Below are 15,364 nucleotides of genomic sequence, written 5' to 3'. Positions count from 1 at the left end.
AAAGAAGGACTACACAACACGAGCGCTCGTGTTGTTCAATCCTTCTTTGTCCCGGATTTTTGCGCTTGCGCATGATTGCAATGCACTAACTCGCCCAAAGGTCGGTGCTCTTGGTTGCCTATTCGTACGGCCTAAATTAAAATTCGGATGCTCAGTTTGAGACCTTCATCAATTTTACCTTTTCGGCACAATTGAATTGGTTCAGAACCGAATAGCGGGATTTTATATTAATGGGACAGCGTTAAAGAGCCCATGTCACAGAAAATGTGGCGCTGTCGTTGACCATGAGCGAAAAATCCCCAGAGAAGTAACCTAGAAGGCAGGTGGGCAACCTAAGTCATGTGACATTGCTGCGTCATCATAACCTGTCCACCGCATTGTGAGCAAACTTCCCACCATGTCAAATGGCAATTAAATTAATGATTGGTCACTCGGGAAGAGCAACCTGTGTCGCACAAGGCCTACAGGTGGCAGCACCTGAAATCCCAGGGCAATGGCTCATCGCTTAACAGCTGCACCATTGTACAAGAAGTGGTGTGGGGAATCCCAGGGATATATGAATGTAAATTTGAGAATGACAAATTCTTCATATATGGCAATTAACCCTTTACAGTATCGCGCCCCACCCTTAAGGCGGAGATTAAGTGTCATTTCTAGTTTTTTCGTACTTCTATTGCTCCAGTGTCACCACACTTATACCCCAGGTTAACCCTACTAACCTCGAAATGAGGCGTTGCATCCTTACGTTGTGACTTGTTCCCAAATTTCATCATGCTGAACTTGATATTTCACTGATTTTACCAGCCTGTCGCCTATCAAGCCGCCATCTTAAGGCCTACACGAGCAACTTGACGAGGCAGGTGGTTCTGCATGGATAATATACCGCACAAGGCATAATGACAAGCTCTCGCAGGCCAAAGTGTCTATTCACTTCCAGCTGATGAGGTTAGAATTCTGAGAAGTGATCAAAATTATCTGGTCATGATAGGAGTCCAAGATAATGTGGTTTCCTACCCCAAAAATGCCTCAGAAGCGACAAACAAGCCATCAACAGTTGCCCGGTAGTATGAAACTGAATGATATGATCGCATATTTCTCACCTTTGACTGAATAGGCGCAGCGTCTCATTTGCATGAGATGCCGCAAAACTGCAGAAACTGAGAAAGAACTGATTAATATGTGTTAATGAAACCTTTATTTGCATGACCGTAGGATGAGCTCAGCACCGTTGTAAACATGAACGTACATTTCTTAGGGCCGAAGTTAAAATTATGCAACGCAAATGGTCACCGGAAAACCTTGATACATCAAAACTGCGCATAACCAAAAAATGAATAAAACCACAGATAATATCTTCTCCACAAGGTACAATGGGTACAAGAAGTTTAAAATGCTTCTAGAATGATATTGCATAAAATACTGATGCTTTCCGTATCACATTTCAAATTAATCACTTATTACATGGCATTATGAAGATGTTTAAGACACGCATCCTGATAGAGTGTAATTAACCCATTCAGATGCCTGCTCACCGTTTTGCAAAAAGATTATTTCGTGATGAAACCCAATAATTAATTTTGCAGCTAGAAACGCCAATAATTAGTCCAATCACACTCTCTCTAGGAGGAACTGTGGGACACTGAAACACTACGATGTGACATGTAAGCACTCGAGTCACCATAAATTTTTTTTCCAAGTTTCCATGATTGAAGAACCACAGGGTATGAAAGTATTATGAATGAAAAAATGTATCTACAAAACTATATAAAAGCACGTGCTACCAAGATGACTGATTGGGAAATGTTTCAGCGTTAGATCGTTTACACGTACAGACAAGAGCTGTACTTGCGATAAATATGTCGCTAAGTGCCTCATGATTAATTAATAGACAGGCACTTTCCCCAAACAGGCATAGAAAGATTTAAAACTCTAAATTCTTGCGGAACGAGTACCACTTCGCATCGTATGCGAAAATACTAGTGAAAACGAGCATTGCAACAATTTCAGGACAACAGGAGCAGATAAATTGGCATAGCCCGAATTGATTGACAGGAAGCAGGTCACTGCTTATGCTGAGTTTGATGTTCAGGGTGTCATGAAGGGGCACCCCATACACGGCGAAAAATGAAACAAAACAAAAAAGACATATGCTTCTAGGAACCCAAACTGATTAGTTTTAGCACTGCCTTCTGTGGCTTGAGCAAATGCTCGAGAAGCAGAACGCTGATGTCCTCTACTACATTATGCCGCAACTTTTTGCCGTTCACAGCCGATAATATTCTAATGCAGATAATGTTCCGAAGCGTTTCATTATAACAAAACCAAAACAATTATCTAGCGCTTGCATAGGGGCAATGATTGTAGTCCTGCTGATTTAGGGCATGCTACATAAATCTTGTAAATGATTTGATTGCGTGAGTTCTAAACTTTTTTTCTCACTACTGACTGCTGCAAATGCTTAGTTAAAATCTACCTATAGCTGAAGGTCTTCAAAATTCGTTTGAAGGAGAGGAAATTGAATAATTTTAAACTTCATGTGCACTACTTCTGTTGATATTATCGCGGTTTCTCTGGAAAGCTATGAAGCTTGAGAGAATATAAAAACAGCACACATCTCAGTTTAGAAACGTGACCATTAAACGGAAGCTGAAATGTGTTCTGAAAGTTCGAGGTTATTGCACAGTCCGAATGAATGAAACTTTTTGGGTAAACTGTGCCAAGTAGTCTTGCCCTAGCATTTAAAATAGTGACGTAATCGCCAAATAAACCACGACGATTTCTTCTCACTGCGGTATCGAAGTGCGGGGAAAATTGTGATGACGTCATAGTTGCCAAAATTTCAGATGACCGCTGCCGTCGCTTGCAACCTTCCATGCGTCTTCCGATGCCGCCAAACATTGCTTCGTGGGCTTCCCCTTGGGTGACGTTGGTTTTCCTCCTTTAAACAACAGTTTCTTCGCTGCAAACGTAGGGCCGTCCTACATGACGCCACCATTGAGGTCTCTGCCCGTCGCTAAGCACTGCAGAGCAGCCTGAATGCCAATGCGGATTTATTCGGCGCTTACGTGACAATTTCAAGTCACAGCACAAAAAAGGCTTCGCACGATTGCCTACAAGTTTCACACATTCGACTCCTTTAAACTCAACGAATTCTAAAGCCACTTCAGTTGTCCTTTAATTGTGTAAATGACATTAAGTATATTGATTGTGAAATATGTGAAGCTTGTGAATCACTGGCACAAAGGGGAAAAAAAAGCATTGTAAAAATACGATCCCAGCCTGCTAATGACAATAAAAGTAATATATCGCACCACTTGGAACTTAAGTAAGCAATGAATGGTTTAACAGCATATGAAACAAGAATATCACTAAAGGTACCAAGAACGCATACACAAAAGCTATTCTGAGAAAAATAAAACATGTACAGAAATACTGTGATATAAGCTGGGATCCCATGTTCCACAGCCATTTTAAAATAAAAAGTGCAATATCCCGGTTTAGCCTCTTATAACAAACCCACGCACAATTACAGGATTTGAACAGATTCAATCACCGCACTCATGCGACCACATCAGCTTTATAATGCACCATGCAATGTTCACAGTATGAATGAAACAAGAAACAATACAGGCGTGATACTCTTAACACGTGATATACATACAAAGTGAACGCCTGTATGCAAATAACACCACATATAACTGCCTTCCACCAGTATATAAGTACAAACAAACAAAAATACTTTGGCAAGTAATAACGCTCATAGTGTGCTATGTTTACAAAAATAGTTCTCACGAGTATTCTCATATAGATTCTAAAATTTCAGAATATAGCTATACAAATTGAGTTTTCACAGCTTGGAGGCACAGCGTGGAAAAGTTCAACACTGGACAGTACGTTCTGAGCCGATACAAATGCAGCCTCCGAAGGCATGGCCTGGCGGCTTGCAACGAATGCTGCGAATAACAACAAACCTACAGCTTTGTTAAACACGAAAGCCAGAAAATGAATGTCCACATCTTCAGGCCATCATCTAGAAGACGGCTGTCATGTTTGCATCAAATACGGTTTACAAACAGAGGCTACAGAGATCTGCTCAGTAACCAATACATGTGTATGAACTTTCCTTCGCTAATGCCTCAGAGATCTTTGTTGATTTGTACACACTTTCAATAAAAAACATTGCCCATCCGATTGCATAAATAACGAACATTAAAATACTGATTAGCGCAAAAATAGAGCAAATCTGTAAATAAGCGATTCGTATATACACGTCATATGCCTCTACGATCACCGTATTCCTTTAGCGAAGTAAAGAAGCAAGTGTTCGTTTTAAACTCTATTACTGTTGCGCCATTCTGTCACGGCATCTAAGAAAATGGCAGTGCAAGGCAGACTTTATAGCAATGGGAGCCGCTGGCACTTACTTGCAAAACTAGAAATGAGAGTATCTTTGCTTCAGACTTCTATTCTAAAGCTTCATTTCATTGCTATTTCCCATTTATTCTTCCAGTGGGTTATATTCGTGCCAGGAATATGTTGGCGCACTTCGGCTCTGTTTCGGACTGAAGAGGTGCGTCGGAATGATTCTTTGATTGCAAAGACCATTAAACGAACATATAGCAGCGGTTCCTACATTACGGTAGCATTTCGAGCCTTCAGCGGGGCGGTGGCACGTGACCAGCCACGTGGTGCGGAGCAGCTGCTGCTGCCGGCGGTGCGGCGCGCCGGGGAAACCGAGACGCAACAGCTGTGCACCTGCGCCGTGTCAAATGGGACAACCAGCGAAACGGAGCGGCGAGAGACTGACTTTGCAATTCAACTGAGCAAGTTCCACTCGGCGAGTTGTAGCTATCGCGTCACTCCAGGTTTAACCAAAACTAAACCACTGCCAATTTTTTCTTTTGCTACGTTCGAAACAGAGGTGAGCCGCCTGATTTATTTCTGGAACTGCACTTCATGATGTCCTATTGCATTCGTTAAATTTCCCAAAAAGAAACAGCCGAACATTTTTTGCTGCGCCCTTGCGTCCTTCGTAAGAACTTAGGGGCGGAAATTTGTTCCATGCGTGATGATTTGACACGTATACACTGTACGTGCTGAAACAAGCTCAGTGCGGGCACACGAACATTTTAGAAGCACTTTCTCATTTTCTACGCTTATTGAATGTGATCATTCACGGCAAAAACGACGAACCAGTCAAATCGCTCAGCAAACAAATCGGGCAATTTATTCCTGCAGTCGCCAGGGATTTGTTTAATGAAATCGAACAGCTAACTCAAGTTTTACTTCAAAACTGGCGCCCAAATCTAGTTGACGGAGGCCATGGCAGCGATTTTAAACACAAAATCGTCTGAAGTAAAAACCAGGCGGGTAAAAGTATTCGTCTGAAAATATGCAAGTGGGAAAAATAACCACAAACAATCGGCTACCAGACATGTTGGAATCCACGTGGTAGCAAGATGTTCGCATCCAGCAAGGAACGCGGCATAAATACTTCGAAGCCGAAGTGATGCCTTCAGACGGTGAACACCTGTGGTGCCTTGGAGCAGTAGAAAACGAGCACGGGATGGCTGTCTCTTCTGTAAAGGTAGAATTGTTTCGACGCACCTGCAAGAAGAACAGAACGTAGGTAAGGACCAGATCCTGGGAATCCACAGTTTCCTTTTCGTTTATAAAAAGTGACTTTTTTATAAGGTGCTAGAGACAGTATTGAATATTTTCTTTCTTTTTAGTTGAAAAAATTTATATTTACAAAATAGTTTATTGATATTACATCAGAGAGGCTGCTTTGACAACTAATAGGCTTACTAAATAAGTGTGACGACTATACTTCCATATTGATCATTTTAAAAAGCACTTGTAGTCAGCCGCCTAACCTATCAGCGCCTGACGGTTCTAAGGCGTTCATACACACGACAGTTATCTTGCACCGAACAGGCATCTTGCGAGTTAAGGACAGCTGGGTCTAAACTAGACTTCAAACCTTTTGCTGTTTTTTTTTTTGTTGGCAGCTCCATTCGCGAACTTATTTCCATAGCAGTATCACATTCTCCTCCCTGCGACGCATCTGAGTTCTAGGTGTAAGCTTATTCCCACACTTGTCATATAGATAACTGTCTTCGAGGATGCGCTTGAGCCTGCAACTGCACTCTGTTATGCATCACATTTCTTCAGAAATCCTGCAGCCACTTCGGTCTCACCAGTGCTTTTACACATGAACTGTTTAGTGTGATCCATTAGCCTTAATTTCTATTTCACGGCTGCATTTTCGAGCAGCGGCTTATTATGATGCACACGTTATCCTTTCGGCGTGCACCTGAAGTGCCGAGTGTGAGTTCATATAATCACATTCCTAATAATTTTAGTCCTTAGTTTTTCTTGTGTATCCGCTGCTGGAACTTTACATTATCTTGCTGCACTCGATCGTACGTGCTGCTTCGATCGTACATATACATACACTATCTTGCATGGCTGCAAATTCTTCCTTTATCGACTGAAGCTCATATTCTTTCTCTGCAACGACACACAGCCAAAGAAAGGATGCAGGAAGAGAAGAATGATGAACACAGCGCTGACTGGCAACTGTTTATTCAGAGACGCACACATAGCTTGGATACTCTCAGACCAGAGCGCCGTACCATGCTAGGTTCCTGGCAATTGCATAAAGAAGAGTGTGACGCCCGCAGAAGTGAGTGCCTTGTTTGGTGCTGTTCCGCAGTCGTGGGGACATGTGACACGCGTTTGCAAACTCTTAAGGTCTGAACTGTGGAGACAAGTAAGGTTATACACAGACTGGCTACGCGCGACATGTTTTGCGCGCTACCCGCAATGGATTGCTTCAAGACAGTTTCGTCGCCTCAGAAGCGAAGCTGCAAGACTGCCAGAAGATTGGTGGAACAAGAACTTGAAATGGATTGTTGCGAGCTCGAGGAAGCCTAAGAAACAAGAGCGGAGCAACGGTGGACTTGTAGTGATGGGTGGGGCTCCTGTCCCTGCCAACATCTCCAGCTTGCTTGACAAGGGTCCAGAATTCGGTCTGGAACCTTGTGTGCCCTCTTATGAGCTTGTGGGCCTAAACCGTCGCATAGCAGAGAAGGCAGGTCAGGAAAATCAGAGACGTTGCCTTTTGGATGCCTTAGATTGCCTGGCAAAGAACGTTAAACTTAAGAGACAAGACAAGGCTAAAAAATGTTTGGCTCGTATCGTGAACTTTTTTACGGATAATTAGCTCTGTCTTTTGCAGGAGGAGAAAGTCACTGGTTTTGTTGACATGCCTAGAGCCATGTTTAACGGAAAAGCTTTGCAAGCAGTGAAAAAAAAAAATTCGTAGCAAGGAAAAACTGTGACACTCAGATTAAAGGCAAATTCGCAGATTTTTGTAAGCGTTTAGAGCAACTGCTGCTTGCTAAAGCTATCACAAATAGTCAAAGTGGTGGGTTACAGGTGTTTTTTTAGTGTGAAAACCCATAAACCTGACGCCCCACTTCGCACAATTGTAAGTGAAAGCGGAACATGGCAAAATAATGTCAGCAGATTCCTTCAAAGGCTGTTGAATTACCTCAAGATAAATGACCCTTTTTTGGCGAGGAGCTCTATGGATGTAGTTCAGTTCCTAAATGACAACCAGGATATAAGATATTCCTTTTTGGTTAATGTTGACGACCTTTTTTTATTCCGTTCCGCATCAAGAACTGTTTGCTGCTGTCAAGGAATGTATTGATGATAACGGACCCGTTCAGTTCTAAATGCATCAGGCTTGAGTGTATAAAACTTTTTAGCACTTTCAGAATTTTATTTGTGTAGTAATTTTATCGTCTTTGACAAGGAGTTTTATCTGCAAAGAAGGGGATATGCATTAGGTCACGTGTTGCCCCGGTTTTATGATACCTTTTTAGCGTCCATTGATCGCCATTTGAGCGATCATTTTAAGCAATCTAAGATTAACTGTGTTCGAAAAGTGTTTTGTTACGTGGACTTTTTAATAGTTTTAAACAAACATTGTGCCGTTCTCAATGATGAGGATACACTTATGAATGTACTGCATAACTTCGAAAAGCATGGCAGGGGGTTCACTTTCACGTACGGGCTCCCGGTTGAAGACAGCTTGCAGTTCTTGGATGTAAGAATTAGGTTCATGAATAAGCACATTTGCTGGTCGTACTCGCCCAGAGCACAAAAAGAGCTATTGCCTTATAGTTGATACCATTCAAAAATTGTGAAGAGAAGGATCCCTAAACCCTGCTTAGAGTCTGCACTCCAAAAATCTTGTGTGCATGATATGCAAGATAGTTTTGAGAATCAATTGGCTAGGCTTGAGGCCGCCGGTTTCCCTGGGTCGGTTGTTGTCGCTGTTGCTGAAGCGCTCTTGAAGAAGTTGAAGCCCCGAACTCGCAAGGAGGCAATAGCCTCTCCACAGACTAAAGTAAGGCCTGAAGTGATGCCCTACGTGTACAAATTATCCCATGGCCTCAAAAAGGTGGCAAACCGGCACAATGTGCCGTTGGTTTTTTCAGCCCCTCGGAAGCTTGGCCAGTTGGCCTGACGCATCGCTTGTGAAACCAAAAAACCTGGCTGTAAAAAGAGGCATGGGAACCGCTTTGCGGAATGAGCCACAGGCGTTGTGTACGAAATCCCCTTGACATGTGGCAGGTCCTACATTGGGCAAACTGGGCGCTGCGTCAACGACAGGATCAGGGAGCACGCAAGAGACCTAAGTAATAGGGAAGGTGCTAACCTTGTCGAGCACTGCGCAACTTGCAAGGATTGCACACCGATGTTTTCGGGAGTGAGGATCCTGGCCAGAAGCAGGTTAAAAACAACTCGTGAAATGACAGAGGCATACTATATTCAAAGAGCGGTGTCAGAATGTCAGCGATACTTCGGTCATTTTGTATAATGCAGAAAAGGCGTTCCTTTCAAATTTTTTGCCATAAGGATGTCATGAGATTCTTTTTTCCTATTTTTCTTTCTTCCCTTTCACGGTGTGTGCCTGCGCTAGTCTGAGAGTATTTAAGCTGTGTGCATGTCTCTGAATAAACAGTTGTCAGTCAGCGCTGTGTTCGTCCTTTTTTTCTTTTGCTGTGTGCCGTTACGCAGAAAAAATATATGAGCTTCAATCAAGAATACCAACTAGCCCAAGAACTAACTCTACTGAAGTACTCTTCCTTTCTCATTATTTTATGTTTTTGTTTACCTAATTGTGGCTGTGGTGGGAAAATATATCTATCTGTTCAGGTTGTTTGGAATTCTATTTGAATTCACACATTTTTAACATCTCTGTGAGCACGAGTGGCGTTATTATTAAAAGAGGCACGGCTTGTAAAAATTAAAATTCCTTTGCGCACCTTTAAGTATTACTGCCTGTGCAGCATGCTTCTGTTTTCCCATTAGCACACTATGCCTTCGACTTTGTCCGTTAGCCACATGTGAGCACAGTGCTGTCCAATAGCGCCGAGTAGGGTTTGGTCGTGACTGAACTCGAGAGTTAGCGATATCATAGATCATGCTGTATGAGTGTAAGAAGCGCTCCTATACCCTCGTCACGAATGTTGAATAGGTATTGAAATGTGAAATTGTTCTTAATTTACTGAAGGTTTTCCCCGTACAAAATAATGCAAATAGCTTAACGGACCGCCAGCCATGCAGGTGTGAAAACTCTTTATGCATCTGGTGACAATGAATTGGTCTTCATTACAGGTGACGGCGTTGCTGCTGTTTTATAGATGCCCTTTCCTATTTTAGCGGGTGTCGGCAGGGATTCTGTGGATTCCGTTTTGCCCAAAAGTTTACTCAGAAATATTAAGTGGCCCAATTGAAAATAATCAACTGCATGGTTGGTCATTAGCATATGGCATTGTTGAGGGCTTGGTGCATCTCTGTGTTCATGACAGCATATTTTACCAGGAAGAATAAGAAAATAAAAATCGCAACGAAATGATTATGCGGATCTGTGGCCGGCTACAGGTACCCTACACACATTGCCATATGATTTGCATAACCTCGTAGAAAAAGGGCAACATGATTTTTTTCTTTTTAGGAAAAGAAGTTGTGCAGAAGAAATCATCCTATCTTGGTGAAAACAATTCACTGCACACACTAAGACCAACAGGTTTTCCAAGTAGTCAGCAGTAAAAAAGTGAGTGATAATAATGAAGTGAATAATGAGGATTCTTCTCCCAAGATCAGCATAGATAAAAGCGGTAGACCAATGAGCGCGTGTGAGGCGCATTTCTTGCCACCAAAAAGAGTGCGGCTTGCGGGTGCAACAAGGAAGTGTGCACTCACAGATTTCCGTGGCAATCAGTAAGGCGTCCTTCCCGTCATCTCCGAGCGGCCAATCACGTCGTCGCATCTTCCTTTGAAAGAACAGCTCTTGTCTTTCTGCCTGTGGGAATCTGGAATGAGCAAGATTTAATGCTTTTAGTGGAAGACGCCAGAGCACTTTGAGAAAGCAGCACAGTGCTCTGAACACGGAGTAAATACAGAGAAAAAATATCAAACGCTGGTAAACTGCAGCAGACATAAGGAAAAAAAAATCTCCGTACGCTTTTATTCTTGTTCTGTGACATTACACGAATGAAACGGGAACAATCTCTTTATTCAAATCAAGGGCATTATAACTAAGCAAACTCTGATATGCTACCACAGTCTGATTTTGCAGAAGTGGGCGATAGTGGCTCTCCTAGCTTTCTGTGGTCAGCATACGTGAATTGAAGGGCTTTCCTTGGAGAGCTGTCTTCAGATTCCACTGCCAGAACATTGCCTGATGATTCTGCCATGAAGCGCGGAACTCGCTAAGGCGATCTTCATCACGTGAGTGCACGGCAAAAACACAATGGAAATGAGTAGGAGGCATGTGTCCAACGCATCAGCCTGTTTTGAATCAGTCGAGCCTTGCGGCATATACCACCATGCAACTTGCAGTTCATACGGGCAGCTGCGATGCAAGCTGCATCCTGATGCTGCTGCACAGTACAGTCAGCACCAATGCTGCAACCTGCAGTGCGCCGCAAGAACAAAATGATCCTCCTTAAGAAACTTTGCTGCATCTCGTACGGACAGGTCTAGCCGGTATACACGGTGTAACATGAGCTGCATCAGATACATGGGAGTAGAGTAAGAATGGAGTCAGATTGCACATACCCGGACTGAGGTTCGTTTAACATGCGCGTTGAACAGATACTTTGCGCGCGGATGAAGATTGGTGGACATTGTTGGGTCCTGAGTTTTGGTTTCATTTTATGTTTATTGGGTTGAATTTGGGCTTGTTTATGTAGATGTGTACTTGTTATTCGCTTTGTAATTGTCTCGTGATTGTTCCCTATATAAACCCACCCCGCTAGAAAAAAGCGTCATTCGTCATTCATAATTCGTCATGTCATTCTAAGTGTTGACGCACAAGTCTTGCGGCTGCCCAGGCCGACACTACAAAATATTGGCGACTATTGGTAAGAAAACGCATTAAAAACACACATGGCGCTTTGCATAGAAGCCGACAAGGTTCCCGGCAATGCCTCTGATACGGGTATCAGGATCAGTGGGTTGCTGACTACAAAAAGAAACAAAGGAGAAAAAAGCTCTGGTTCAATGACATCCAGTTGTGCCGATTACCGACCAAGATATACCAAGGACATGGCAGTCACTCTATGTCTCCTAGAAGCGCAGTGTTTTCGTTTTTTTTTTAATGCTATCAAAGTAACGAATAAACCCTTGCTTGCAGTTCTCTGGTTCTTAGTAAAAGTCAATAGGGACAACGACGACGTTTTCTGCCTAATAACCCTGCGTTAGCCGCAACCCCTGCGAATCATTACTGTGTCTCAGGGGCCCCCATCATTGCTTTCGGTCCTGGAACCCGCGATGAGTGCAAAGAAGCCCCCCCCCCCCCCCCCCCCCCCCCCCCCTGCTGCTTACACAAGAGCGTTAGGGGAGGAGGCCGAAGGTTGCGATGGAGAGGACACTGTCGGGCGCAGCTGATCGCTGCATCATCGGCTTCAGCCGGAGGGGGAAAGAGCCGCAGCGCCTGGAAAGCCGCAGCTGAGCGGCGAATGCGGGGCGCCCAGCCTCTTCTCGCACTGAGAGCCCGTTCTCTCTGCGGCGTCCCACCAGCCACAGTAGGACCGGTTGGCGCGGGCGGCGGACCCGTCATTAGAAGAGCGCGGCCGCCGAGAGGAGGCCTTCCCGTCGGGGACGCAGCCAACGGTCGCCCCTACTCCGGCAAACCTGTCTACTCCCCTCCGCTCTCTCCTCCTCCTCTTCTCTAGTTCTCCGTACTCTCGCTCTTCAGCAACGACTCCTGCAAGACGACGCGACTCCCCCTCCCTGCCCCTCGTCAGCCGGGCGACGGCGTGAGCATGAGACGTCGCACCTGTGCGCGCCTCTTGCACACACTTCGCCCTCTCCTCCTCATACCCGCCTTCTGCTTCCTCGTTGCGTTATTAGTTTTTGCGTCGTCGTGTTCTGCGCTCTTGGTGCAGCAGCGGGTGGGGGGGCTGCACTAACTCAACACTGGCACCCTCTTTCTCCATCCCGCCAAGCTTTCCTCCGCCCGGCGCGTGTTACTCGCCCAAGCCATGTGCCCATCACGTGGACCCAGCAGCCCGCTGCTTCTGCTGGCTGTTCGTCGCTTGCTGTGTGCCCCGCGGGGGTTTGTCCTCCGGGCGAGTCGCTCCTTCTGTCCGCTTGATGAGGACCTGACTTCGCCAGCGAAACGGCGAAAGATAAGCGCTCATAGAGAAGACAGAGGTGGAAGATAACTGCGCGCTGACTATTAGCGCGAAGATCGCGACACGGATCTGCACAGCATGCGCCCTTTCAAGGCTGGTGAAAAGTCGAGCCTCCACAGGCAACCGTTGCTCATGCCTGTCTGCGTTGACGTGATGCGCCGGTCAAGGAGAAGATGCTGACTACAATGCCGCTGATTTTATGCGTGAGGCAGGGAATTGGTACCTGCCGCTATTTTTTAACTGCATGCACAGTTTATCCGCAGCATTGCGCCGCCCTTTACAGGCACATGAGACAGGTTGACCAGACGAAAGTGACGAGATCCAACCTCAAAGTGCCTGACGCTGACTACATTTGAGCCACGATGTTTGCAGTCGCATAATTCGTAGTCAAGCCTCCTAAATTGGGTTCTATAGGTAAAAGTAGTTAAATGGTAGGTTTAAAATGTGCTGCTCTTCTTCTTTGTGGTGATCTCTTCCTTAGTTACACTTCAGTAGCCCCAACTTTTCATTGCGGGAGAGCAAACAAGTCGAATTAGTTTTGGTGCATTGTTGACTGTAGCAGCAATAACAACATAAGTTGGCACAGAACTAGATTAGGCGCTGAACACTCACGTCCTTTGCAACAATAAGCACTTGTGTGCCTGCGTTTGAGTGCGCAGCATGAAATGTAAACAGCAGCACTGGGGCTAAAGAGATGGCTGCTCCAAAACGAAATATTTTCAACAAAAATGTCTTTGTAGCACAGTAGCTGTAAAGAGCGTCCCTCTATGATATTCGGTGACCTTGCTGCCTGCGGAACATTTAGGAGACTTTTCTTGCGCGTCATAGATATTCGTCTCTGAACGCTTTCCACACGAATCGGCTTTTTTTTTTTTTACAGCGGCATGTGTAATTATCAGAAACAGCTGAACGGAACGATTTCGCACGCATTTAAATGGTGAGAATGTTGCACCACACAATAATCAATTCGTTAATAAAGAACAAGAGCCATAGCAGTGTTTGTTTTCAAGGATGGCGAAAAAAGAAAGCTCAGCAACACTAATGTGCCTCTCATGTTCCTGAAGTGGTGACACTTCTATGTTTCCTACAGTACTGGTACGAACTTTTGTGAATTAAGAGAAAAGAACATACTCGTAGAAATCACACTCTGGTAGGCGCTTTCTGGTAGTAAGAAATGGCGGACTAGCTTAAATTCGTATCTACATAGGTCGAGTTCTCTTTATCTCTCATGCTCCGCGCTGGTCAAAACGCTCCAACGCACAAACCGCTTGCCGAAATATAATGCTTCAAGTTGAGTGCCGATGAACCCAAAGCTTCTGACACTGCGTGATTTGAACAAATATCAGTGAAAATGGACCCTGCATAATTTAGCGACCTTCTGTTTTATCTATGGCGTCACGCGCGTACCGATTCAAGATCTTCAAGACGTAAACCACGACTTACTGATAAGGGCGCATCGCATGCTACAATACGCCATTGAGCACAGTAGGCTGCTTTGCACAAATGCGTAAATCAAAGAAGCTACTACGTAATCGGCTTAATTATGAATGGCGTCATGGCGTCGAGAATTTTCCAGAAACGCCACTCATTCGAAATTCCAGTGCCGCTTGTTGAGTATATGAATCTTCACAGGAAAAGAATTTGCCGGTGCAAGCAGCCTTGTACTTTTTACCTCTTATCGCCTTTTTTAATTCTTTTCTACCGTCTATTTCCAGGTGTAGGCACGCCTCGCATCCTTCTTCCTGAGGTTGCCAGCCTGCTCCCGATCGCTTTACCACGACCGGCCCAGTGTTCATGTTTTTGACGCGAGTAACACTAGCAGCACTCATGTTTCCAGCGGCTACCTGCAGTTGTTTTTATAATCATGCATATAGGCTACAGTTGGTATGACGGATATCGCTCCTACTAGGTCGCGCATTGCCCCATATCCAACTCTCACAAAGATGAAAGGCGTGTCTTGGAACCTCAGGACTGAGAAGTTTTTCTGGACACGCTTTTGGTGAATGCAAACGGTGAGTTATTGCTGTGCAATGTGAGCCACTTCGCTAATCGACACGGTAGGGGAAGTGCAGAGTGACAAGTTCTGGCGGGAAATTGTGCGCTGTTAGGAAAGCGCGCCGTGCGGTCCAGGAGACCACGCAGAGCGACGTCTGTCCAACTGGTTGCCGCACGCGGGCAGTGCAAGCCGAAGATTCGGTTTGCGGCTAGAGCGGCAGCGCCGTGGCAAGGCCGTGTTTTGTACACAGCGGTGCAGCCAGCCATCCACCAACCGGTCGGTGCACCCGGCTTTCCCCGGGAGTCCCCGGGACGCGTCATGCTCACGTCACTGCCACGCGGTGCGCACACACCCTCTCCCTCCGCAACGCGCTTTGCTTCTTGCTTTCTCCTCCTCTCCGCCACGGCAGCACGCGACGGGAACGCGCCCACTCGGATAAGATCGCCTCGGTTGGTCTGCACGGTAGCTACATTTTCAACCGCTCGCCCTCCCGACCCAGCCCACCGCGGGAAAGGAGCATGCCCTGCACATTGCCACAACCAGGCCGCCTCCTCCTTCGTATGCCCTCTCCCTGCGAAAGAGAGCAGTGCGGGTGCCTTTCTCCTCACCAAGGAGAAACTGGGCGCACTCATCTGGCGACAAGCCG

The 15,364-nt window shown here is 45.3% G+C and overlaps 1 protein-coding gene across 1 annotated transcript in view; it reads right to left on the bottom strand.

The window, feature by feature from the left end:
* Window positions 1–1,175: 1,175 nt before the first annotated feature.
* LOC144103838 (uncharacterized) overlaps window positions 1,176–15,364 on the bottom strand; it is a 29,166-nt gene continuing 14,977 nt past the window's right edge. The window contains exons 2-3 of the mRNA XM_077636537.1: window positions 10,285–10,394; window positions 1,176–5,607 (exon numbers count right to left, since the gene is read on the bottom strand). Of these exons, the coding sequence (XP_077492663.1) occupies window positions 10,300–10,394 (95 nt within the window). The 3' untranslated portion in view covers window positions 1,176–5,607; window positions 10,285–10,299. The remainder of the gene's footprint in view (window positions 5,608–10,284; window positions 10,395–15,364) is intronic.

Source organism: Amblyomma americanum, chromosome 9 (assembly GCF_052857255.1).
Source record: "Amblyomma americanum isolate KBUSLIRL-KWMA chromosome 9, ASM5285725v1, whole genome shotgun sequence".
Classification (NCBI taxonomy): domain Eukaryota; kingdom Metazoa; phylum Arthropoda; class Arachnida; order Ixodida; family Ixodidae; genus Amblyomma; species Amblyomma americanum.
This window is presented reverse-complemented; position numbering and strand designations above follow the sequence as displayed.